The 25,136-nt window shown below is 41.8% G+C and overlaps 1 protein-coding gene across 1 annotated transcript; it reads left to right on the top strand.

The window, feature by feature from the left end:
* The first annotated feature begins 2,063 nt into the window (after positions 1–2,063).
* Positions 2,064–15,744, top strand: LOC145448575 (kynurenine/alpha-aminoadipate aminotransferase, mitochondrial-like). Its single transcript, XM_080326988.1, has 10 exons — positions 2,064–2,221; positions 2,702–2,746; positions 7,317–7,493; positions 7,551–7,746; positions 8,415–8,624; positions 8,688–8,753; positions 8,816–8,884; positions 11,375–11,485; positions 11,850–12,185; positions 14,913–15,744. Exons 1-10 carry the CDS (start codon positions 2,208–2,210, stop codon positions 14,967–14,969), a joined length of 1,281 nt encoding a protein of 426 aa, XP_080183114.1. The 5' UTR covers positions 2,064–2,207; the 3' UTR covers positions 14,970–15,744.
* The last annotated feature ends 9,392 nt before the right edge of the window (positions 15,745–25,136 follow it).

The raw sequence follows: 25,136 nt of genomic DNA, 5'->3' as shown, positions 1-25,136 counted from the left end.
ATTTTTCTTTTACTATGGTATCGTACGCGTGAGCGATACTGATATCATATCAATAGCGCAATCCTTTGTGGGAATGGCGAAATAACGTGGTTTAACAAAATTATAAATAACAATGGGCTAGCTAGAAGTTAACTGCGAGAAACTAACGAATAGTCTTCTCCGCGTGTCATGAATATTGTGTAAGATTTACTGTACAATTACATGCCGCGAATTTTCGACGTCATCACTTCCATCAGGCGAATCTGATCACGTATGGTGATATAGGATAATATGCAGCATATGCAAGTACAAGCACCAATACTGTTGAAAAAATCCATCCCTTTGTAAACGTTGATCGGGAAATGTAGCAACTATATGCACTGTAGGGCGTTGCATTAGATCAGCTTCTCAGCAGCACACATTTGTGATTTTATTCGCTCCGTTTGAACGCGTATCTTCTGTCGATAAGGTCATACGCTGATCTTGTTCTTGCTTCAATCAGACTTGAATATTCGTATCATTATATCTGACTGCATGTCTTGATAGTAATGAGCGCATTGCCGGTATTAAGACATCACATCAGTCTTTTAACGCGATAGGCCTACATCGATCGCATGTATTGATTTCAAGTGCGTTCTCGTGCGTGTATGTCTGTCTTGTAGTAATCCATAGTATGTCACCATATCGTCGCAGTGGAATCAAAGTGACTTATGTCCAGATTTCAATATCTTTTGGCATAGCAGATAGGAGGTCACGAAATAGCATGATGTAAGGAAGTCATTATACCAACGGGTACGCCCGAAGATGTTTGATTATATTTAGGGGTCCTACTTTTTTCAACACATCTGACTCGATCAGCTTTACCTGTAAATGTGATTACGTGAGCAAAGACAGGATTAAAATTGATAGCAAAATATGCAATTCCCGATGATATTGACCGATTTGATCATGAATGATAGAAAACTTCGCGCCTCGCGCGTTTAGCCACTAAACGAAGACCAGATAAAGATGATTGGTAGCGGTGAAAAGCGTGAAGGCTGAGGGGGGTCTGGGGGGCGAACCCCCCAGAAGTTCGGTTTATAACCCTATGGGGGGGGCTGGTTGCGCACTGTTGTCCAAGGGCCTGCGCAGTGAGTTGGCGTATTTGCACAGACTCGTGAAGAATTAGAGGGAACATTGCCCCAGACTCCCATTCGCATACTAACTTAATATTAGTACGCCATATGGAACGGTGCTACGTGATGTGTATACAACACCGTAACATGGTTTCGAAGCAGGCCTACATAGAATAGCGATACAACTGCTGCAGGCTCAATAGATCATATTAATCTGAAAAGATATCGGCTGACATTACTAATAAGCCAGCACACCACGTCAAGGATTGAGCCAGGCACTGCATTAGGCCATATCTATTATTGCATGGTTACAAGGATACACTAGGCCTACATCAAAACTACGTAGCTTTACCGCGTGCAGAGACTTGATGACTATCGGGCTATAGGACTTTTCTAACAAATGCAGAGATTTGATGATTGACCCATTTGAACGGAATCATTTTCTTGGTTGGCACACGGATTTCCACGTCTATTCGCCAGAACCCTAAAAAATCGCTGAAACCAAAGAGGGGGCCTTTCGAGCAGGGGAACTCCGGGCGACCGCCCATCTCGCCCACCTCGCCCACCCCAAGAGCCACCACTTAGTGCAATCAACGCACGTAATATACAATGTGTTCAGGTTCATTGTGCATTTTAGCACGCAAAATAGAGTAAGGACGAGGTCTTTCAAGACGCAGGTATTCTTTTGTGTAGTACTGGCGTTACACACAATACCTCACAGTGTTGTGAGACCTTTATTCATCGGGAAATTCGATTGATTCGCCCAAGCCAATAAATAAAGTTTTTCTTAAATTTTCCGGTATTTGATGGCGAATCGCCTTGCATTGTATACGCGTCGGTGTCATCACTTGTAAACTTGCGTCGAATATTATTCGGGCATACTTGTGCGAGGTCTCGAGATGATTTCAGCGCATTAACGTTTAAGTAGGTAATTCTCCTTGAATTTATTGCACACTTCGATACATTATAGAATCAAAACATATCGCGTATACTGTCTCTGAGACTCTGTCGGTCTTGGTGAGTGCGTTGTGGAGAAGTCACTATAGTAGCCTACCCGGCGTTTCAATACTAAGTTCGCCTAACACCACCGTATTCTGAAGGACGCAGTGTGCCATGGATTATAACAGGTCAGAAATAATCTGTAAGGTTAGGATTACTGACAGCTATGTGTCAGATTTCGCCAGTGGTGTAATCCATATTTCTTGTCAGCTGATTCTATCGCAAAAGTTAAATTTTACATGCGGTTCTGTTTCAAACAGTCCGATTTTTCAAGAAATCAACTGATTATTGTTTTTATTTGCACGCATACAAGCTCAGTTTCACCGACATAAATAGACGACGGTGCAATAGCACTCACCTGACCAGCTCGCTGAATCTCGGTTAATGAGACGGTCAATTTCAAGAACTCGGGAGGACAGCCAAGGCGTTTTAGAATTTTTACAGTGCGATGCAAACCTTTTTGCTGATCTCATAAAACTTCGTGAGACAGTTCCATGATTCAACTGGTGCGAACCGACTGGTTTTCGCGCTCAGCGATGATGCATTGGTGCATTTGATGGCAAAAGCCATCCACGTAACGTGACGTGAGAACGATATTACGTTTGCAGGTTCATCAGCGCAATCAGCAAGGCGAGGAAGCCGAATCCTATGAGGTATTGTCATGATTCAAAGTTAACGCTGTACTGCACTTCGTTCGGCGCTGTAATCAAACCAACTGTTCACATTTCCAATCTCGCAGAAATACATTCTGTCATAAGTGGCCAAAGTATACTCAGGGTTTCTAGTCAAGTAAAAGTAATGTCGTCAGTTTATTTATACTCTGCTGCAATTACAAGTAGCAATTTCCAAGTCATGTCAAAACTGCTTCAACTATAAGCAGAAATTGAATGGCCTGAACACTGATATCAAGTAAGGAGCTCAAAAGTATATTTATTCGACGGGTGGCGTGATTTCAGTAGTTACTCGGAGCTGGCTACACTTTCAGATTTGGAAGATTCATCTTGGTCACTAACGCCAAATACCAATGACGTTACAGATAGGTACTGGTACGATCTTCTAACCACTTGTATAACTACGCCTGTGCAAGTCGGCGAAGTTCTCACGTTATCGGAAAAAAAAAACTATGCATGTCATCACTTCATTACTCAGTGGCGGCTCGTCCTATAGGGCAACTGGGGCATTGCCCCACCTAAAATTCTGTTCAATAACAATTTAACCATTTATAGACGCACAGCGCTCAATATATACCGAGATCACAGCGAAACCCGCGTTCTTCTTGTGCTTTCGCTTGCAAATGCCCATACATAGCGACGTCTCTGCGAAAATCGAATTCTCTTCTGTGTTTTCGCTTTGTGAATGCCTAGCCGGGGCTTGCCCCGGTAGCGCTCATAACAAGCTTTCACTATCTATTCTCTCAAAGCCGCGCACAATTAAGAAACGGTGATATACTCTCTCCTATTCGTAAAATGGCCGAGCAACCGGGGCATATATGCCTGTCGCCCCTTAGGTGTGATGTAACAATCGTATCTATGTCTGAACTCGGATACCGTGATATGCGTTGAGTCGACCTTTGCTGGTATAGGTCGATTTTGATGGTGTTTCACACCATGATAATTCTTGAAACTTGGTATGTCATGTCGTGATGGTGGTATTTAACACTGTCCTAAGTTTCAGGGTTTCTACTCAAAGTTTAGGGTAGTAATTCCGTTTCCAAAGTCGAGTGTGTGCTGATCCGTCATGTATCGCAAACATATTTCACGCGAAGCCGGTATTGGTCTCCATTAATTTTAACGATGCTCCTTAGCTAGATCCGTCATGAGCTTTTACATGGTATGTCTTGATTTTAGTATCGAACGCTGTGCCAAGTCTCAAGGTTGGCACTCAATGATTAGGGCAGCAATTTCGTTATCAAGTTCGAGTATGGTAGAGATGTGCGCTGATCTGACACTTAGCCTACCTAACGCATTGCGGATTTCACGCAAAAGCTGGTGTATCTGTGTTCCATACTGAGATAGGTGATGAGATGATGATATCATGAAACAGTTTACTAACATCCTCGGTTTGCATTCAAATATTTAGTTTTATTTTATATTCTCCAATGTCAATTTCACCGTGGAATGGTGGCCTTCGGGCCATTTGCTCACAATTACAACCCCTGTCAAGCGCGATAGCTGTTTCGTTTTCGATGGCGGCTAACAGCTTATCGCTTGATCAGCCTATTCCTCAGTAAATTTTACGCAAAATTCGGCGTTGATCAATTCGTATTAATTTTGACAGTGTACCATACCGAAAACGGTCATGAGGCTACTTCTCGATGATTTCATGTAACAGTGTACCAAGTTTTCGGCTTTCATCCACGTATTTATTCGGTAATATATTTTCCGAAGGCGATTTTGCAGCAGACATATAGACAGTAGACACTATAGACCGTAAGCCGTATGTGTCGTGTGACAATCTCCAGCCTCAAGGTCAAAATCTCCCAAGCTATACCGGGACCGAATTTCCGAGGATGCTATCCGTAGTTCTTCAGAATGATGTTTTGGATTCAATATGACATTTCCTTGTCCAATCTATGAGATAACAATTGCGTATGTGTCCGAACTCGTTGACCTTTCCAGTAAGGCATACGCAATCTCTCGATTTATAGTCATTTCCATTTCTGCAGATAAGTAGTCAGGTCAAGTGCGAACATGAATCGTGTTGAATCTTTGCTCCGTACGCCGTTTAGCCAGCTGCCTTTAGAGCAAAAATTAGAGGTAAAGCGACTAGGTCCGTATCAGCCTAGAAATTGCCCATTGGTCCAATCGTACGCCGGAGGAAAACGCACTCGTGCCTTTTCTTCAGCGCATTTCGATAAAAATGAATGGCTTACTTATAGCGAGGATAAAAACGCCTTGTTTTGCTTTTACTGTCTTTTATTCGACAGTGCCGGTACCGGAAGCAGTGGCTCTTGTTGGAACAAAATTGGTTATCGCTATCTGAAGCATTTGTCAGAGCGTGTGAAAGCGCACCAATAATCCCAAGTGCACATGGCTAGTGCAGTTAAATATAAATTGTTTGGCAGAGTAAATGTAATGTCGCAGCTCAATGAAAGTTATCGCGTATCAGTCTGCAAGAACGATGAGCTTGTAGATAAGAATAGGCATGTTCTCTCTCGGGTGATTGATGCCATTAAATTTACTTTCGCCCTGTTAAATCCGAGAAATTTCCCTGCCTACAAAATTCATTTTCCTTCTGGACTACTGCGCAGCGTGCCTCGTTATTACCCGATGATCGACATTGCTCGGCTGGAGAGCGAGTTGACTTGTTTGTATTCTAATACATCCTTTTCGGAAGTTAAAACCACTAGTGAACTTTCAAAATTCCTAGTTGAAAATTCGCTTTCGATCAACTTTGCTACAGTAACTAGCTTTCTGAATATCATTTTGACCACCCCGATTTCATCCGCGGAATCCGAGCGCAGTTTCAGCACATTGAAACGTATCAAGACCTTTCTCAGAAACAGGATGGGCCAAGATAGGCTTAATGCGTTGGCTGTTCTCTCGATTCACAACGACGTGGTTCTGGGAATTCCAGATTTCAATAAACTCGTTATTGAACATTTTGCTAATAAGAAATCACGTCGCGCACAATACTTATACAAGACATAAATTAATGCTGGTGGGCGGACGACTGTACACATCATGTTCTTTCCGAATAATTTCAATCAAGTGAGCCCAGGTAACTCAACCATGTCTATGGCTAAGGAAAAGTGAGTGGTTTTCATCCTTATTACTCGAGGCACACTGACAGTTAATTTACCGATATATTTTGTTATGGCTATGGAAAAAAAGTAAAAAATTCATCAAGATGAAATAATTTATTCATGAAATTGTTTAATGCGATATGTGCTCGCATTTCAATTTAACACAATGCTTGGATTCCTGCTTGAATGATGGCATGCAGACTCGTAATTAATCTTCCATGGATAACAGCTGGCTTTTTATAATGTTTTACGTTTATGGGTGCCACCGCTTTGATTGCCTATCCCCTGGTCGTAACGCATCAGGATCGTGTACCAAACACTTTCGGACGGGCTTAGAAAAACGAGGGCAAATCGATTTGACTCGCTTTCGGGACGAGAATCCTACCATATACAAATCGGGTCGGAGGCGCTGCAGCACTTTACAGAATTGCTGAGCATGGAACGATTAAAACACCACAAGGTGTCATGCGAATGCTCTTTGTAGGTAGTTGGTCTGTGTATTTTTTGGTATAGTCTTACTCGGCGCTTGCGTAATCTCTACCACGAAATCATAACGCATGCTACTAAGGATACCCTGATGATTGATTCGTGGCATGGGAACGATTCTTAGTTCGCGCACATTTTGTAAAATAATCATTTGAATAAAAAACAATGAATAAAACATTTGTTACCGCACTTCAAGTCACGCCACCGGCAAACCTCTCGCGGGACCTACGTTAAAAATCATTGTTTACGGGAAATTCATGTGACCATCATGAACGTTGAAAAACGCTACTGTGACGTCATATTGATAACAAGTCGCTTGCGGCCCTTGCCCCACCACCCGATATTGTCACGAGCCGCCACTGTCATTACTTCTTTACGGAAATGTTCACGGCAACAGATCTTCCACTTCCAAAACATTATATATTTCACATGTCACGAATAGATGTGCCACTGATCAATCACACACTATGGTCCAAAAATAGGGAACGCCATTCCAATAATAACCTTCTACAAATTGCATTTTTCAGCCTATTTGTCGCGAGTTTAAATCCCATATACTTCTGTCATATTGAAGTTAGGATATATCACCTACTGCTTTGTATTGGAATTGCCGTTTATACAATTGTATAATCTCACGTTGCCAACTTGTTCTTCAGTCTTTGAACTAACAGCTCTGTAAAGGTTTTCATCTCCTGTTTTTCTCTTGCATTGATTATATTTAGTTCTTTCGGTATTTTTTTTATCATAGTTGCCTATTACTCTGTTAATGCTCTTCTCATTGTTCGACCTGTGTTTAATATATTCATAAGGCCAGACTCGACTCATTAATCAATGTAGTATACGCTTTATTTGTAATCCATCAACGCAACCGACTGTGTGATCCGCGGGAGTCCGCAATGATCATGTCGCTGCGCCTTGTATTATTGCAATTCCATCCATTAAAACTCTTTCTCTCTGCCTCTCTCTCCCTCTCCCGTCGGATTTGTGTACAGAGAAACCGCTTCTTACGTTCTTTCCGGCCCGCCTACTCTGATATCACTGGGCGCGGGGAAGCCAAATCCCACAACTTTTCCGTACAAATCTATACAAGTCGAAGCGAAGGATGGCAGCAAATTCACGTTGGATGGAAGCGAGTTGTCGAGGGCGTTGCAATATTCCGAAACGTCCGGGTATGTTTATGTTGCGGTGTAGATTGAACAATATTGTCATGCGCACTTTACCTCCAGGATTTCGGAGCTCCGCTCGTGGCTGGCGAATCTACACCTCAAGTATCACGACCCCCCGCTGATGAAGACTGACAACTTCGACATATGCGTGACACCCGGCTGCATGAATGGATTGTCAAAAGTTCTGACGTCGCTCCTGTCGCCCGGAGATCACGTGCTTGTGGAGGATCCAACTTATACGGGCGTCATATCTTTTGTGAGCGCCTTTGATATTCACGGAGGTGGTCAGTAACGAAGTGAATACTTTTTCGGGGTACCCAAGCAGGTTTTCCCTATACTTACACTACTTGCGCAAGTGAATGTTTTTAGCATGTATACTTCAGTACACTTAGCATGTATACTTCAGACTACTTCCCCTTCAACTTGAATAGATTTTAGGAAAACAATTTTCGTTCAGCTATTTCGATTTTAAAAATTTTGAAGTAGTTTTGGAATGAGTATACATCAAATTGATCACTGAGATTGTCATTCGTGGCCACAGTATCGCGATTCGAGGGTTATATCTATTTTTAGCGTAATCTGTCATTTTGCGTTAGTTGCCAATATCCAGCTTGCAATTCCGGAAAATATCACCTCCTAATGACTTGCAAAATATGTAAGCCCTCTTCCTAATCTTCTTTTCGAACCTTTACCAGAATACTTTTTACGCATTATAAATCTACGTCCGTACTTGAAGTATAGTTATAGGCGTCTTGGGAATCGCTACGTCTACTTGCAATTGAGTATAAATTCAGACCGCTAGTTCTACTTGAGTAGCTATACTCTGACTACTTTGAGCGTCTCTGATGATATGCAGAACCTTCGAAGTAGCTGCTGTTGCTTTAGACGGGTATCTACTAAAACGTTGGAAACTCTGTTTTAAAGCTTCGTCCGCTGCCTATAAAGATTATCGGCGTCGAGACGGACGCGCTTGGTCTAAATCCAGACAGTTTGCTCAAAGTGCTAAGCAGGTGGAACCCGAAAGACGCGTTGGATGCGGATTCGGGAATCCCCAAAGTTCTGTACACTGTACCTAACTGCGCTAATCCGACAGGAGCGTCGACTTCGATGGAACGAAAGAAGAGAATTTACGAAGTATCAGGATTCATCCACGATCATTAAATCAGAAATCCTGAGTTTTTGTTTACCTCCTTCTAGATCGCCCGAACTTACAACCTGGTTATTATTGAAGACGATCCGTACTTTTTTCTGCAATTCAATGCGGTTTGTAGCCATGCATTTTCATATTGTCAGCAGAACTGATCAAATTGAGCATTCATGTTTAGAAGTTGGCGCCAAGCTATCAGTCGATGGACACGGATGGTAGGGTGATCCGATGCGATTCCATGTCGAAGGTTGGTTATAACTGTTGTCTGCGACTGATAAAATATGTGCTATATGTCAGAAAAGATCGTAATCCATCGTTAATACTTTGTTGGTGGCTTCCGACAAGATAGCGTAAAGGTGGAGTGTCCCGCTTTTTCTTGGTCGGTGTTTCGTGGGTTCGCTTCCCGACTGGGTCAGACCAAAGACCAGATTAGTAACACTGGTACCCATGACTTTCCCGCTTGGTGCTGAGCATTACCGGGATAGCATCGAGCGGGTGGTACAAGAATTAGAAAACCTAACAAAGCTATATCTGCACCGTCCTTGTCCAGCGGCATATGCGCACGGTGAAAGTGCACTCATGGTAAGTATAACCTGTATGCACAGATCGTGTATATGTATAATATGAATCGGTGTGTATGCCGCAAAGCATCACGCACAAAGATATACTATGTCCTATTCCTCTGGGATACTGGGTATTTATGTAACGCATCATATAGTATACGCAAATTCGTGTTTCTCGTGCCACACAACGTGTTCCAGGTGACTCTCAGTCGAGAGCTCTGTTGCGTTGACTGACTAATATTCGGTTTGATTCGTTACGAATATGAAGAGACGAGATTATTTGAAAAATAATTGGTTTAAGACGGTGTCCACAGGAGGCAGATCAACCAGCGATGTGGGTATTCCAACGCATACTCCATTGATTCTTAGCTCTGAAATCAAACACATCAGATAGGCGTTCATATATAATATAGACATATCATGTGCATGAGTTTGCATACCACGTACAATATTGATTTCTAGATCATAGTATAAGGGTTGTATATAATTAAAAAATGCCCTCCTTTCGGAGGATTTGTCCTCATTTTTTCAATAAATCCAAAATGTCTTTTGAGGAACCCCAAATGTCTACTTTTTTGCCATTCGTCCTCTTTTAAAGCTTTTAGCGTACAGAGACAACTAAAATAGTCATAATAGATGTGAAATCTGGATTTCGACAGCAAGATAGAAAATAGGCAGCTCTTATCGATAATACGTCGGGACTGGTCTTTCGGCAGTCCAATCGAAAAATGACACTTTTTAGTCAACCAATCAATATTAGCTGTAAGATTTCCAAATTACCTGTCTTAATGAATGCTACTACATCTTTTGTCACTGGTAAGAACTGTCCTCTTAATATGATCACCCTATGTGGAGGGGTTCTCAACTTCCCATTTATAACGGGCCGCATTTTGACGTCAAAAGAGACCGGGGCCGCAAAACATTATTACAATCTATCGGCAGGCTATATTATATTGACTGTATTTACCAGTCGTACCAGATTATTAGCTATGCAATATCTGTGGGCGAGTCGGTGGATTCGTCCAATGCCAAGGCCAGAGTGGCCTGCGCGGCAACATGTTTCAGAAACTGCGATAAAAGATCAACTGACATTGCTGCTACTCTTTGCGTCACGGTCGCATGAGACAAATGTAACTTAATTCGACATTTGTCCGGTGATGTTGTCCTTGGTGCTAAATGCAGCGAATTAGCACATTCTTTCTTAAAATTCCACCTTCTCTAACTGACTTCTTGGCTTCAGCGATATTCCAAGCAATTTTGAGCAATGCCTCCGTAACGTTATGCCGCGAAACGCGGATAGCTGGGCTTTGCACCAGCTAGCAAGGTTTTTTCCCTAAGATCAGGTGGACCAGATGGATATACATTTCTGAAATACAGATTAACCTATCATTGGTGTTGTTTTAAAATCTCTGCGAAATAAAATTCATTGTTCCACGCAGAGTTGAATCCCAGTTTTCGTCGTTTACTTACCCTTTCCTTGTCGCGATCTGTTCAAGCCAGTCGTGGCAAGTATAACACTCTTTAAAAGTGTACTACCAAACGGGATTCTCTTAAAACAGGAGTCCAGACGAACACCTATATCAAAACAATAACAATTTCAACTCGAGCATATCAAGAAATCAGAACACATCAAAGAATGTGTCATCAATAAAAAAACATAATATCGAGTGGATATCACAGTTTGAATGAAATATCCGTAATTTCCATAGAGGTAACAACATATCGGTAATTTCTATAGACTGGAAATATTGATATATTTCATACAGCTCACAAGTGTTCAGATACAGCCTTAGTTTACTTCATGTCCAAGTATAGCGATGGGTGTGTAATAAATGTACTCTATAGTCTTGGAATTGCGCCTATGTATCGCGGTGTTATTCGAAGGTGGTGTAGTAATCCGTTTTATTGGTATAGGTTCAAAAATATGATATCGCTCGCGCTCTATTGACGGATGGTATCGTTTCTGATGTAGCTCAATCATTCTGCGGAGCTCTTAACGGAATATTATAACGTAATCTCGACACAGGGAACAATGCCAACATAATGTGGGCTTCTTACAAAGAAACTACGAATGTTCGTAATGGGCGCATGTCCCATGTCATCCCATCTCATTGCTGTCGATACATAATTAGAAACCGAACTCATCAACATTTCATCAATCGTACTATCTCCAGATTGTCTCTCCTGGTTTCCGTATCGGCTGGGTTTCCGGAGCGAAGCCTTTCGTGGAAAGAATAGTTTACGACCAGCAATCGAGCGCGCTACATTGCAACACCGTCAGTCAGGTTTGTTAACTCTATTCTATCTGTCGCGTCCTTCCTACACGATAATATAGCCACCATGACAACACTACCAAGTTTTTAGAGTACTGAAATTATTATCCCCTTGCAACGCACTATGAGTTATTTTTTCAACGAGAATTACAGCATCAAACGCTGAAGGAGCCTTGAAACCTCCATTGCTCCTATGACAGTGTCCGAAATATGTATCATAAGGCTACGTAGGCCTACATTAGTGAAAATGACATTCCTGTGCAGTAGCCTAGGCCTAGTGATCAACCACAGCATGTCAAAAAGTGCAATGAAATAGGTCTGGTCCACAATATCAAATTATTCTGTAGATCAGACATTATTTTCTTTATGTGTACAGGTACTCGCTATCAAGTTATTTGATCTCTGGCACACGGACGGATTTGAACGACACTTGGAATCGATTAGGAATTTTTACAGAGCTCAGCGAGACGCGGCTATCTCGAGTTTAAATAAGTGGCTCAGCGGACTGGCGGAATGGAGCGTTCCGGAAGGAGGGATGTTTCTTTGGGTCAAAATCCACAAAGTGGAAGACACTCGCGAGATGATCCTGAAACGTGCGTTCGCCATGGAAGTCGTAGTCCTCCCGGGTGCCTGGTTTTCCGTGGACTCGAAAAAATCGTCTGCTTACTGCCGGGTGTCTTATTCGTCGGCATCTCCGGCGAAAATGGACGAGGTAAACCACAACACTGCATCTCATGTAGGCTCTACCATGTAGAATACTGGGTCATTGTAAAAACTGCGCTGCGTGCATGCTGTAATTAAAGGTCATCAACAAACAAATCAACATCGATCAGGACGACTTTACCCATTTTGGTAGAACTCTTTACACTGGTTTCGTACATATGTTATCTAAAAATGTCAAATAATCAATACATTTGAATAGGTTGCTGGCGGTACCAAACTTGCCTCTACCTTTTGATAGTACACGCGTTATACGTCGCTCTATCGAAATTCATCCCAGGCGAAGTTGCGGTGCTATAGCCCAGTGGTTCCCAACCGCCGGTCCGCGGACCGGTCCCGGTCCGCGACAACATTCCCGCCGGTCCGCCAGACATATTGCAATTTGATACCTTAATTTCAAGATGCAATGTTGAAGGCTTGCCCATTGGTAACATAAATAAAACATCAAATTCTAAACTTATTCAGAACTTCGTGAGGTAAGATTGGGGATAGAAACATGTTCGATTTGACTTGAAGTTCAAGACATGTCTTTTAACGACATGCGAGCGACAAGTACAAAACAGATACGAGCTGACTCATCGCTAAACAGCGCAGTTTGCGCGATCATTCGTTTTCGATTCATTCGTTTTGTGCAGGACCATCCCAAACCGCCCAATTGGAGAGGGCCGAACTTAAAAGGGGCCCAAAATTATTTTGCAAGTGAACATATATCATGGCGTATTTTTTAAAAAACCTTTTCCAACATTTTTCAATTTCTTTTCGCACTTTGCGCGATTCACGTCACTAAATGTCTTGCTTATTAGGTGACCTTCTCCGTGATTTATAGAAATAGTCATTTCGGAGTCAGCCATTACCGCGCCACGGCGTAATAGCACATAATGAAGTTTTAGCTAACACGGGACTCAGAAATGTGTACCGAAAACTCGCCAGCGAGAAAACCGATTCAGTTATGAATGAGCGAAAATTTTCGCTATTGGCGTCCTAGTAGCGTCCTTTGCAATCAGATCCCTACAGTACAGAGGCGAACAGCAGAGGAAAATGATGCGCCTCATATAAAAATACCAGCTCGGAATTGTGTGCTCCTCCCTATACTGACAATACTGATGGGAGTAAAAAATAACAGCATGTAACAAAGTGACTAATAATAACAATTGGCTCAGCCGAGGATGCATCATCATTTATAAGTTGCCCTAAATTTTCGAAAACACCCTCTCCATCAACGCTATCAATGAATCAGATCACATGTGTTGAGAAAGGATAAATGTCTGATCAGTAACATATAAAACTACTAATATTAAGGACGAAATTCATCAGCGAATCTGAAAAAAATTTCACGCTTCGCGCGACTGTCGACAATCCCATGGCATGACCACTGACCACTCGGCATTTCTGTGCGTAGAGTAAGCCTATGTCATTAAAGAGATTAGTACTGAGTGTACCGGAAATACACGTAGACAGTTTAACATGGGTATATGGCGTCCAGCCAGTTTATTATGACTACGCCCTGGAATGCGGCCGTAGGCTACATGAGCAGTCGCAATGCAATAAAGTTGGCCACCCCTGACACAGACTCTCTGCTTACACTGAGTAGAAGGAATGTGCTCACAAGTACAGGTAAAAACAGCCACCCAACTGTGGGGTCTGGGGGCGAAGCCTCCGGAAGTCTGGCTCATCGCCCTGGGGCGGCCGAAGACCAACGTTTTTTGGGGTGGGCGGACGAAGTGCTTTTTCGGCCCGGATTTGCAGATGGCCGGTATAGCTGCTGTAAGGTGTCTTAGTGCAGCGCATTTTATTCGTAGTTGCCAGAGTAGTCTGCGTCTGGTGATAGTGAGCAATGAGCAAGGTAGCGCGACAAGGTGCTTGGTTCGATTCCGAAACGCGCCTTCTCTCTATATTGTCAAAGAGAAGAATAGGCTATTATTCGAGTTGGCGTGGTCGTTTAAACCAACGAACTTCGCCGCGAAGGACTGTAAACGACTCTCGGCGGTAGCACGTTTATCTGGACAAGGCAATTATACCTCGACTCAGCAGACTCATGACGATAATAATTTATTACGATCAAAACCTTCTAAAAATCACTCTCTAGCACCATATAATTGCAAAAATCGGTTGCATATTTGCATTTTGGCTTCATTTCAATTTTCGAAAGTTCACCGGTCCGCATGACATTTTTTGAAATTTTACCGGTCCGCGAGGTGAAAAAGGTTGAGATCCACTGCTATAGCCTATACTGTGAAATGTCGGTAATGTACCGTCGAAATTTAAAGAGTTTTCAATTGAATAATATATTCATCTTGAAATAAACCCGAATATTTTCGGCTGACGCTAAGTTATGTTTGGTGATAGCCTACAGCTGTTGATACAAAAAGTTCTTTTGAATTCTTTACTAGTTGCTGGCGATTAGTCGATTACGCCTGACGAGTGGAAGCCAAAAATATTCTAGTTTATTGCAATATGAATACATTATTCAATTGCATATTGACGATATTCAACACCAAGAGTGTCTTCTGAGCAGCAGAAAAATACATTCCAAATGTGGATGCATAATTTCCCTGATGGACAAGTGTCCAAGTTATTGCATGCTGCACTTGAGATATAAAATTGTAGTATATTTAGCAAAGTTGGCAGGCACCGTCCCGCGGACCGGCGGTTGCGAACCACTGTGCGAGACGATGTAGATGACCTTTAAACTCCATCACAATATGCTGTCTGTTTTTAGGGGATTCGACGACTTTCCGAAGTGGTTCGTGATGAAATCTCGTCATTGTCGCCATGAAACTTTTTATAACCGCGTGCTTGTAAATAAGTTTCGTGCATCGCAAATTCTATTTGGGTGGAATATAACAAACTGGATCTAATACCGACACAGAGACTATTCAAACAGTTGCAAATGAGCCCGACCCCCTTCGAAAACTTCGGGCAAATTGTCAAAGAAACCTGGTTTGACACTGTAACGCAAGACAGATTAAGTGTTACCACAGAGACTGGCAATTGAAATGCACGAACATCGCGAACCGCAATATGAAGAAAGTCTTTGAATTACTTCAACTAAGTCAACCAAACTATATTTAAAGTTATCAGAGGTTCCGCAGATCTTATTATCCAATGTAGGATTTATATCGGTCATCATAATATTTATGTGTAGGCCTACTACATATGGATCATAAATATCGACAGTTTCGTGTAAATATATTGTTGCCTTACTCACACTGGCTGGTATATGGGAGTGCGGCCTACCTCCGTTGACGAGTAATGTGTAGTTGTTTGCCATGGTGCAGTTTGAAAGCAGTGTTGCACTCGCATCGTGGGTGTGATTTTTTGACTGGAAACTATACCAGTAGCTGTTCAACAAGTCTATAATTACCTGTCCTTTTCTGTGACGTATGCTGCATAGAGTCCACAGTTTGAAACAGCAGGTGTGATCAGCAGGGCAATTACTGTTTCGAAACCTACTCCACGTCGTTTCGACACCTTTCTTTCTTTTATTGTATCGCAGTCTTGTGGTGTATTGAAATTATGAAATTTTCAGCAATAAATTGAATTGAATTGAATTGTGTAACCTCAAAACGAATATTATTGGGCTCCAGTTCTTTTCAGTGCGAATTTTGCAGCCGCATTTCGTAAAACACGTGTTCATCCATGTTTTAGTATGCCATGCTGGTTCATCTTGACGTACGTTCGATTTGATATCAATGAGAGATGAAAATCCATTTCCATATAAAGATAGGCAGAGGCAATTGGTGTGGTTATCCCTTTGGTACAGCTTATGAAAAAACCAACAACACATGTATAAACAGCAATAAGTTCGTATCAGTAGGCCTACCTTTTAGCAATTAAAGTTATAGTTTGCACACTGCACAGTTACGGATATTTCATCCCAGCCATTCTGTTGGTGTGAATCCAATAGTTATAGCAGCTGAAGCTAAACTGCCATTTGATTGCCCTGTAGCTATTCTATACAGCTAAGAAATTTACAAATTAGGTTATCCCAATCATGTTGCACATTTAGAGGATTCGCAGACCCCTTGAAAATGCTTCGTAGACCCCCGATTGGGAACCTCTGTTCTAGGAACTGTATGCCCTTATACGAACTAGCTTGCCACGAAGGGACAGTGAACGTTCAACAGTAGCAGTTGCATATGTTGGCTGGCAGCATTGAAGTTCGACGTACACTGCTTTTGTCATACAACTTGTCGCTTCATACTGAGATGTTGTCGACATCGCGGTTATTCATCATGCTTTTCCTTGATGTCTAAGAAACACCACACACAGTCTTACTTCATATTCAGATTAGAGATATCGACGATTTTTTTTTTATTAGCGACTGCAGCGCTTTCTAATCGAGCTGGACATGTACTGGGGACTCTAGATAACTATCCTGCTATTCACAGCTGCTTTTCCTAGCTTTCCTAGCGCATTCAAACGTGTTAACAATTTGGCGCGCTTCCACGAGATTCTAAGCGCTAACAGGAGTTGAAACCGCTCAGCATGTAGATATGGAGACGATTTGGATAATTTATGACATAATGCGATTACTTTAGCCATTTTTTACTTATTTTAGACAAGTCCCAAAATAATCGCCCCGGGATTCGTTAATTATCATCACCCTGCGCATATCTGAGCGTAAAGTTCAAGATAAATGTATTCTAATTAATTAAAAATGCAATGAAACCTACCTCTTTTGGCGACGTATAGCTAATGCAGTATGGATGTGCATTTGATGACGGCTATTTGAATCGTCACTTTGAAACCGAACATATCAACCTCGGGCACAGTTTATTGTATTATGAGCTATTAAATGAAGGAACGGATTTGAAAAAATATGAGATTAAGAACTGTAATAATTGTCATTTTATATAGTTTCATCCGGTCAAGACAGTGAAGACACATGCGGGGTACAACGCGATACACAGGACGCAATCCGGTGTGGATGTCTATAGTAACGGGCCAGTTAGGCCTATACTCTTCAGAAATTAACGTGAGGGATAAGAATCGGCCTATAAAATCTCAAAGCCCAATAGTCAGCGTTGTATGTGTCCTGACGAAAGTCTATTCGTGTCTTAAGCAGATGAAGTCATGCCACCGATTATAAAAACAAATCAAAAGTACAATCATCAAATTTATGAACATTGCTCAATACTCAGTGCTCACCGATTCCACTCTCGATTATTTTCGTTAAGTCATCATTACCAAAACCAATTTCCGCCTTACATTCGACATAAATTAACAACATGTAAAATCATATATATGCATCTCACTTTCAAGTCGGAATATACAAGCAGCTTCTACCGATGAGAATAATGGAGATACAGAACTCTAGTTTCCATTGAGTAAACAGTAAACACCCGACTCCTAGGTTGATACGATTGGTGAAGTAATCGAAATGTAACCGGATTCTAAAACATATAAAGTGTTAATACTTGATTGTAATTGACAATAGGATCGCGTTAAGTTAACACTTCAACTCGGGCCGGGAAAGACGCATAAGCGAAACCCACAGACGAACGACGCCGTCGATTCGAAAGAAACGTACTGTGCTTGGCTCTGTCTATCAGTGTTGCCACTCTAGGTTCCCGGGAAAACACAAGATTATGTCGTGAAAAAACACTAGATTGGCGAAAAAAACACTAGATTAGTAAATTGCAGTACAAATTTGCCGTTGCCAAGTAATCATGATGACCAAGGTACAAATACATAGATAAGAAGTGTTCCACACCTGAATTCGATACATATGCATGATATACTGCATGATTTTTCAACGAAAATTTATGAAACGAATTGATATAATGCATAATTATTCAACAAAAATTAATGAAGAGAATTCAATAGCGCAAAAAAAATCCAATATTGTCGCTTTCGAATTGTACGGCGTCATAAAAATTATCTTTTGATTGTACACCATCGATCCAACATAAGTATCTTTTGTGTGGCATCTCGCTCACTAGCGTACATCTTCAACCAAACAATGGGGAGGTGTCCATCATGTGCAACATACTTCATTTCCAGGAATGCAGTAGAATGTGGCAATGCCAAGAGATTCGTCACGAGCTTCCCCAGTAAGGGGAATTTTGGTTCACCGAATCCATTGTGCGCAGATTTCAATTTTTGCAAAAATTATGGTGGAGGGCATTGACTGCTAACCTGCAGCTAGTTTCGCGATCTTACCAAAGCAGCCCATTCTTCCGACATATCTTCAAGTTCATCAAATAATATCACGGAGGAAAATTACACAGCTAGAGGAAGGAGTGATTTTACTATTCTTTGTGTTGATAGGTAGGGATGGTGTGAACGTGAGGTTTACGTTCGCGTTCTGTGTGTGAAGTGTGAACCTCGGAAATATAGAAGTTCACGTTCACAAACGAACCTTGGTAGGTTCTGTACTGTGAACCTTTTTCATATCTATTACGATTTTCACTTCATTATAAATCTTTGTTTGGAATTTATTGCATTTCATTTCAACTGCGGGCCACTCTATGCATAGCGCTGGCAGCATAAAGTCAACACTAAACGAGCATGCGCCGTGACAATCTCAAAAATTTTACTTGCTTCGTTACAAAAGTTTGCTCGAAATATCCAGTTTTCCGTTTGGGAATATTTAGTGACTCTCTGCTGTGAGCTTATGACCCGTAATCACGCAATGTCAAGAGCGAAATACATTACATGTGTAGTCACTGTAGTCAGTGAATGATGCTTATTCAACCAATCACTTAAATTGATATCGTTGTCGGAGGTAGAAAAATCTAGCAGGCGTGTACGTGGTCAATCTTGATTTCATATGTTTATTGTATCATAAAAACCAAATCCGTGCGATTGGGGTGTTGGCTAAATGCTACTGCTGTAAAACTTGTTAATGGGGTAATATCGGTAGCAAGTATAGAAACCCGTTTTATACTCTGCTCAACATCAACGTAGCAATACTCAGACGCCGAATACATTATCCGGTCTGGCCTTGGCGTAAGCTTATATTCCCTCGCAAGTCCTCGTCGAAATTGTTGGCAAAGCGACGGATGATATTGATTTTATGGGATTATTATATCATTTGATTGCCCCAGTTTATACATTTGGCAACGTTTGAAACGTCAGTATGTAGGCTACTTCAGCATTGTGGCATTACGTGGCCTGAGTGGTCGCTATAGGTTTCGTGTAGCCTTATAGGCTATCACTTCACTGAAATGTTGGGTTGGAATTAGCAATATGACGTCACGAGGTTCACGTTCGCGTTCACACAGAACCTTTCAAAAAGGTTCGCGTTCACACGAACCTGAACCTGAACCTTTCAGAGGTTCACACCATCCCTATGATAGGCTGTTAAGGATTCAATATACTCAAGTATGCTGTCCTCGGCAAATGAAAATCTTGCCCGAGTCTGCAGACTGAGTTCAACAAGAAATGACAGAGCATCAGAGCGAAATCGCTCTTCATTTTTTCAGAGACTTTCGCTCATAAGTACGGATACACTGCGCAGTGCGCACCCTGTTACGTAATAATTGCTTGTTATTGCACCACCACATAGAATTATTGACAACAAACACAGCCAGAGACTAAATCGCCTTATCAGCGATAAATTTAGCGTATAATTTAGTAGTCTAACGTTAGAATATTCATTGTTCGCACGATTGCAGAAAAACACTAGATTAGCGACATTTTGCGAAAAAAAACACTAGAACACTAGGACGACCGAAAAAACACTAGATCTAGTGTTAAAACACTAGGAATGGCACCACTGCTGTCTATAGATAACTAACCTACGGAGGTTAGTTAGGTTAGTTATCTATACTCTGTCTGAGATTGCAATAAAGCTACCGGTCACGCGTAGTTGGGCACGAGAGACGGTCACGCACGAATTGGCACCGTTAAATACTAGCTTCTCTTCGCTTATCCTGTCTAACACTTCCGCTCGGATAGAACTAGGTTATCGATAGTTGAGAATGTTGAGATCTCCTATGCGCGTCTGTTCTGTTGGCACATTATAACGTATATAACGGGAGTAGTGTAATTGGAGTTCTATTCAATGGAAGACTGTGTGATAGTAGTCGGTAGTTGAGTGTACTGTGCATATATAGATAGCATAGCTTCTTTATATACCATGTCTATTCAGATCCACACAGTTAACAGACGCAGCATATGCTATCGGTTAGATATGCCGAAGCAGACATTTCTATTAGCAACAGGTGGCTATTGTGAAATGGCATGGACATAGTATATCTCACACATTACCACCGGGGAGACATATTGAATGAATTTGATTTGACTTGACAGATGCTAAAGGAAATCTCGTGATCGCTGGAATAATATTGACATCGCCATCTGGCTTGCTTTGATACATACGAATACGAAGTAGTATAGCTTCGAACAGATTGCTATGTAGGACTACATCAATAATAATTGATTATAGATATTGAGAGCTTCGAACTGATTGCAGTGGAAGTCTAGATGCGGATGCGGTAGGAGTCGGTAGTTAGTAGGATGGTGTGAACCTCTGAAAGGTTCAGGTTCGTGTGAACGCGAACCTTTTCGAAAGGTTCTGTGTGAACGCGAACGCGAACCTCATGACGTCAAGTGACGTCATATTGCTAATTCCACCCCTACATTTCAGTGAAGTTTGATATATACGAGTCGGGTGACATAATGCCACAATGCCGAAGTACACTGACTTTTTAACGTCGCAAAATTATGAACTGGAGCAAGCAAATGATATATTTATCCCATAAAATCAATATCTTCCGTCGCTTTGCCAATAATTTCGACGGGGACTTGCAAGGAAATATATGCTTACGCCTTAACGGTCTAGGCAGGACCGGACAATGTATTCGTAGTCTGAGTGTTGCTACGTTGATATTGAGCAGAGTGTAAAACGGGTTTTATCCCATGAACAAGTTATACAGCAGTAGCCAACACCCCAATCGCAGGGATTTGGTTTTTATGATACAAGAAACATATGAAATCGAGATGGACCCGTACGCTTGCTGGATTTTTTTACATCAAACAACGATATTAATTTCAGTGGTTCTTTGAATAAGCATCATTCGCTGACTACCTACATGTAGCGTATTTCGCACTTGATGTTGTGTGTTACGGGTCAAGCTCATAGCAGAAAGTACCTAATATTAACAAACAGAAAGCTGGGTATTTCGAGCAAACTTTTGTAACAAAAAATGTAAAATTTTTGAGTTTGTCAAGATGCATGCTCGTTTGGTGTAGATTTTTTATGCTGCCAGCGCCACGCATAGAGTGACCCGCAGTTGAAATGCAATAAATTTTAACCAAAGATGTTATAATGACGTGGAAATTATAATATATGAAAAAGGTTCACAGTGCAGAACCTGCCAAGGTTCGTTTGTGAACGTGAACCTCTAAATTCCGAGGTTCACACACAGAACGCGAACGTGAACCTCGCGTTCACACCCCTAGTAGTTAGTAACGCGATGGAATAGACGTTTTAGGGCTCTCTACCGCTATCAAAAGTTTTCCCAAGCTTACTTGGTTGCTTTTAAAGTTTTCCCATTTATTCCCCTGTTTTTGTAAGCTTTTTTTGCGTTCTTCAACCAGGGAGATAGCGTGTAGTGGTGAGCTTCGACGCCACTTACGCTAGCGAGCCCGGGTTCAAGTCCCGACGTCGGAGGTTATTCTCGGTTCCTATTCGCCAGTGCCGCTGAAACAAGAGAGAGAGAGAGAACTGGAGTCGAAAAAGGACCGTCGAATAAAGATAAAGATCGTACTGTGTCTTGAATATCGCAATGTACGTTGTGTGTGTCTTGATCGGATAGAAATATAATCTGACGATTATTCATTATTCTTCGTTTGTCGATACACTTTTGAACATCCTCTATATTCCTTCCAGTATCTGCTTCTCCAGATCTTCGTATCATAACCAGTTCTTAGTTTTTTCATTGACTCTTTTTAAAATCAATATTGCTACCAATCTGGATTTGCGATTTCGTTGTTGTAGAACAATGAAGAGGGTCGCATCTTTTCTTAGCTATTATCCTAGGATGTTTTCTAATAGCCAGCAATCATTTCTGTATATTTACAATAGAGTGGAAAACGATTGAGATGATTTAGTCGAAGTCGTCAAATGAGACAAAAAATGCAAAGCAACATAAGTGTCAAGCGACGCAGAAGTGAGACGAGCGACGGAGATTCTACACCGCTTCGCCGTGATATCCACGACTCGGTGTGCGAGATATGCGGAAAAGAATTTCGCGATCGCACAAGCTTGCCCAAACACGTGAAAGCCCATTTTCCCGTAAAACACGACTGCGAGATATGCGGAAAAGAATTTCGCCATCGCACAAGCTTGCGTAAACACGTGAAAGCTCATTTTCCCATGAAACGAGACTGCGAAATCTGTGGGATTGTGTGTCGCGATCGCGCAAGCTTGCGTAATCATGTGCACTGCCATCTTCCTGGCCAGCAACAGGAGTGTGACATTTGTGGGAAAACGTTTCGAGAAAGTTACATGAGTGTCCACATGAAAACCCATGGTACCGCCGAAAAGCATCACTGCGCAATTTGCGGGAAAACGTTCAATCAAATAGGTCGTATGAACGATCATATGAAAATGCATCTTACCCCTGGACACGAATGTAAGATCTGCGCTATGACGTTCGCTAAACATACTATCCTGTCGGATCACATGAAAATTCATTCCGTCCTCCCGGAATTTGCATGTGACATATGCGGGCAGAAGTTTCGCCACCAATCAAGTTGCCGTACGCATATACGAGACCATCTCACGATCGGTAGGTTCAAATGCGACGTTTGCGGTAAAAAGTTCAATCACAGGGGCACCATGAATCGTCACTTCAAGACTCATTTCGGAGTCAAGGAATTCGTTTGTGAGGTATGCGGAAAGAAATGCGGTCGCGGAGAAGCATTGAAAAGGCACCTCGAAACCCATCTCGACGACGCGAAACGTTATGGTTGTGATATATGCGGCAAGTCGTTTTCTAGGAAAGATTATATGAAAAATCACGTGAAAGAGCACATCGAGCAATACAAAGAATGTGGCATATGCGAGAGGAAATTCATATGTAAAGCAACTTTTCAAACGCATATGCGAAGGCATGCCGATATCAATGAAATTGCGTGCGACGCGCGGTTAAGCGTTAAACTCCGAGAATAACATTGCATGTAACTTTGAATCTCATTTCGACGAAAACTGAGCTTATACACGCCGCTACAGAACCAAGCCAGTGATAATTTCCTGGTTCAGATATGCGGCGGATTAGGTTTTCGAAAACGAGTCTGGATGTTAGGCCTACATATAATTTAAGTGTTGTTATAGCTTATCTATACATAGATGAGTGATTCTTAACCGCGGTTCAATATTACCAAGGTGTTTCGCCGGAGGCCAAGACTAGACCCGTTGTCATATAATATGAAATCGGTATCACTCTTTGAAAGCAATATATCGTTCATGGGAGGTAAAAAATTGCGGCAACATTCGCGATGTCGCAGCATCGCAGTAGGTATTCAGAGAAAGTTGATTACGGCTTCTATAGACTCGTAATATTGATACATATATATTTTGGCGTCCAGATGCAGCCTTACTAGTTCATTTCACGTCCAAGCATGGCAATGGATGTAAATCTGTTCAAATAAATGCTATCAAGTTTTGGAGCTAAGCTGGATACCATATCTTTTTAATATTGATTTTATCGGTATCGGCTTGAAAATCCGATATCGGTCGGGCTGTATTCAACGCACACATACGATTCATACTACGCGGAGGTCACAAAGATTTGCAATACATATTCCATATAATCTTATTGTTTTGTGTGAAAATCGTGTTTCTATGTTTTTGTTATTTTGACACTATCGTTGATGCACAAGTCATTTTATGCACCAGTTTTCTATACCAACTATAATGTAATAGATATGTAATGTGATCGTTTTTTTGTTATTCTGTCGTTGAGTTATTGTGACTTGGCGAGAATTTTGGGCTCGTCGGCGCAGGCTTGCAGATTGGCGCAAGGGTTCGTCATGTTAGTGAGGGACGAAACTTATGATTTATATTTATATGTGCCTATGTATCACGTGAAGTTATATATATGAAATAGTTTTGAACGACTTCCTGCATGCAGTGCAATAAGATGTGGCCACTAACGAAGTACTCACACTTCTTCGGAGTTCTCAAGTAGTACTTACTCAAGCATGATATTAGACCAGTGGTTCTCAACCGCCGGTGCCGGTCCGCAACGACATTCCTGCCGGTTCGCCAGGTATATTACAATATTATACCTTAATTTCAAGATGCAATGTTGATGGTGACAAGCAATTTCCCCTCTAATTTTTGACGAGTCTGCGCACACTCAACAACTCACTGCGCAGACCCTTGGACAACAGTGCGTAACGACTATAAAAAGGTCATCACTTCGGATTTTTTGTGCGCAACTTAGATTTTCTGTGCGCAGAGACCGTGTCAGTACTGCGCATTTGCGCACGTGCGCAGCTTAGAGGGAACATTGGTGACAAGTACAGAACAGATACGAGCTGACTCATCGTTAAACAGGGCAGTTTGCGCGATCATTCGTTTTCGATTCATTCATTTTGCGCCGGACCATAACTGGGCACCGCAAAACCGCCCAATTGGAGAGGGGCCGAACTTGAAAAGGGCATACAATTATTTTGCAAATGAACATAGATCATAGCGTCTTTTTCTGAAACTTTTCCCAACCTTTTTCTATTTATTTTCGCGCTTTGCGCGATTTAGTGTCACTAAATGCCTTGCTTATAGGTGCCCTTCTCCGAGAAATACGCATGATATAGAAATAGGTATTTCGGCGTCAGCCATTACCGCGCCGCGACGTACCAACACATAATAACGTCTGCATGGGCTGACATGGGACTCCGAAAGTCGTGCCAAACATTCGGCAGCGAGAAAACCGATACAGTCATGAATGATCGAAAATTTTCGCTATTGGTGCGATCAACCCCGCGG

Source organism: Botryllus schlosseri, chromosome 10 (genome assembly GCF_051294905.1).
Source record: "Botryllus schlosseri isolate E-star chromosome 10, Bs_hap1, whole genome shotgun sequence".
NCBI classification, from domain to species: Eukaryota; Metazoa; Chordata; class Ascidiacea; order Stolidobranchia; family Styelidae; genus Botryllus; species Botryllus schlosseri.
This window is presented reverse-complemented; position numbering and strand designations above follow the sequence as displayed.

Bases quoted from the DNA above. Each gene is read 5' to 3' on its own strand.
- LOC145448575 (XM_080326988.1), top strand. The intron at 8,754-8,815 runs GTTTGTAGCCAT...ATTCATGTTTAG, and splicing joins TTTTTCTGCAATTCAATGCG to AAGTTGGCGCCAAGCTATCA. The intron at 8,885-11,374 runs GTTGGTTATAAC...TACTATCTCCAG, and splicing joins GATGCGATTCCATGTCGAAG to ATTGTCTCTCCTGGTTTCCG.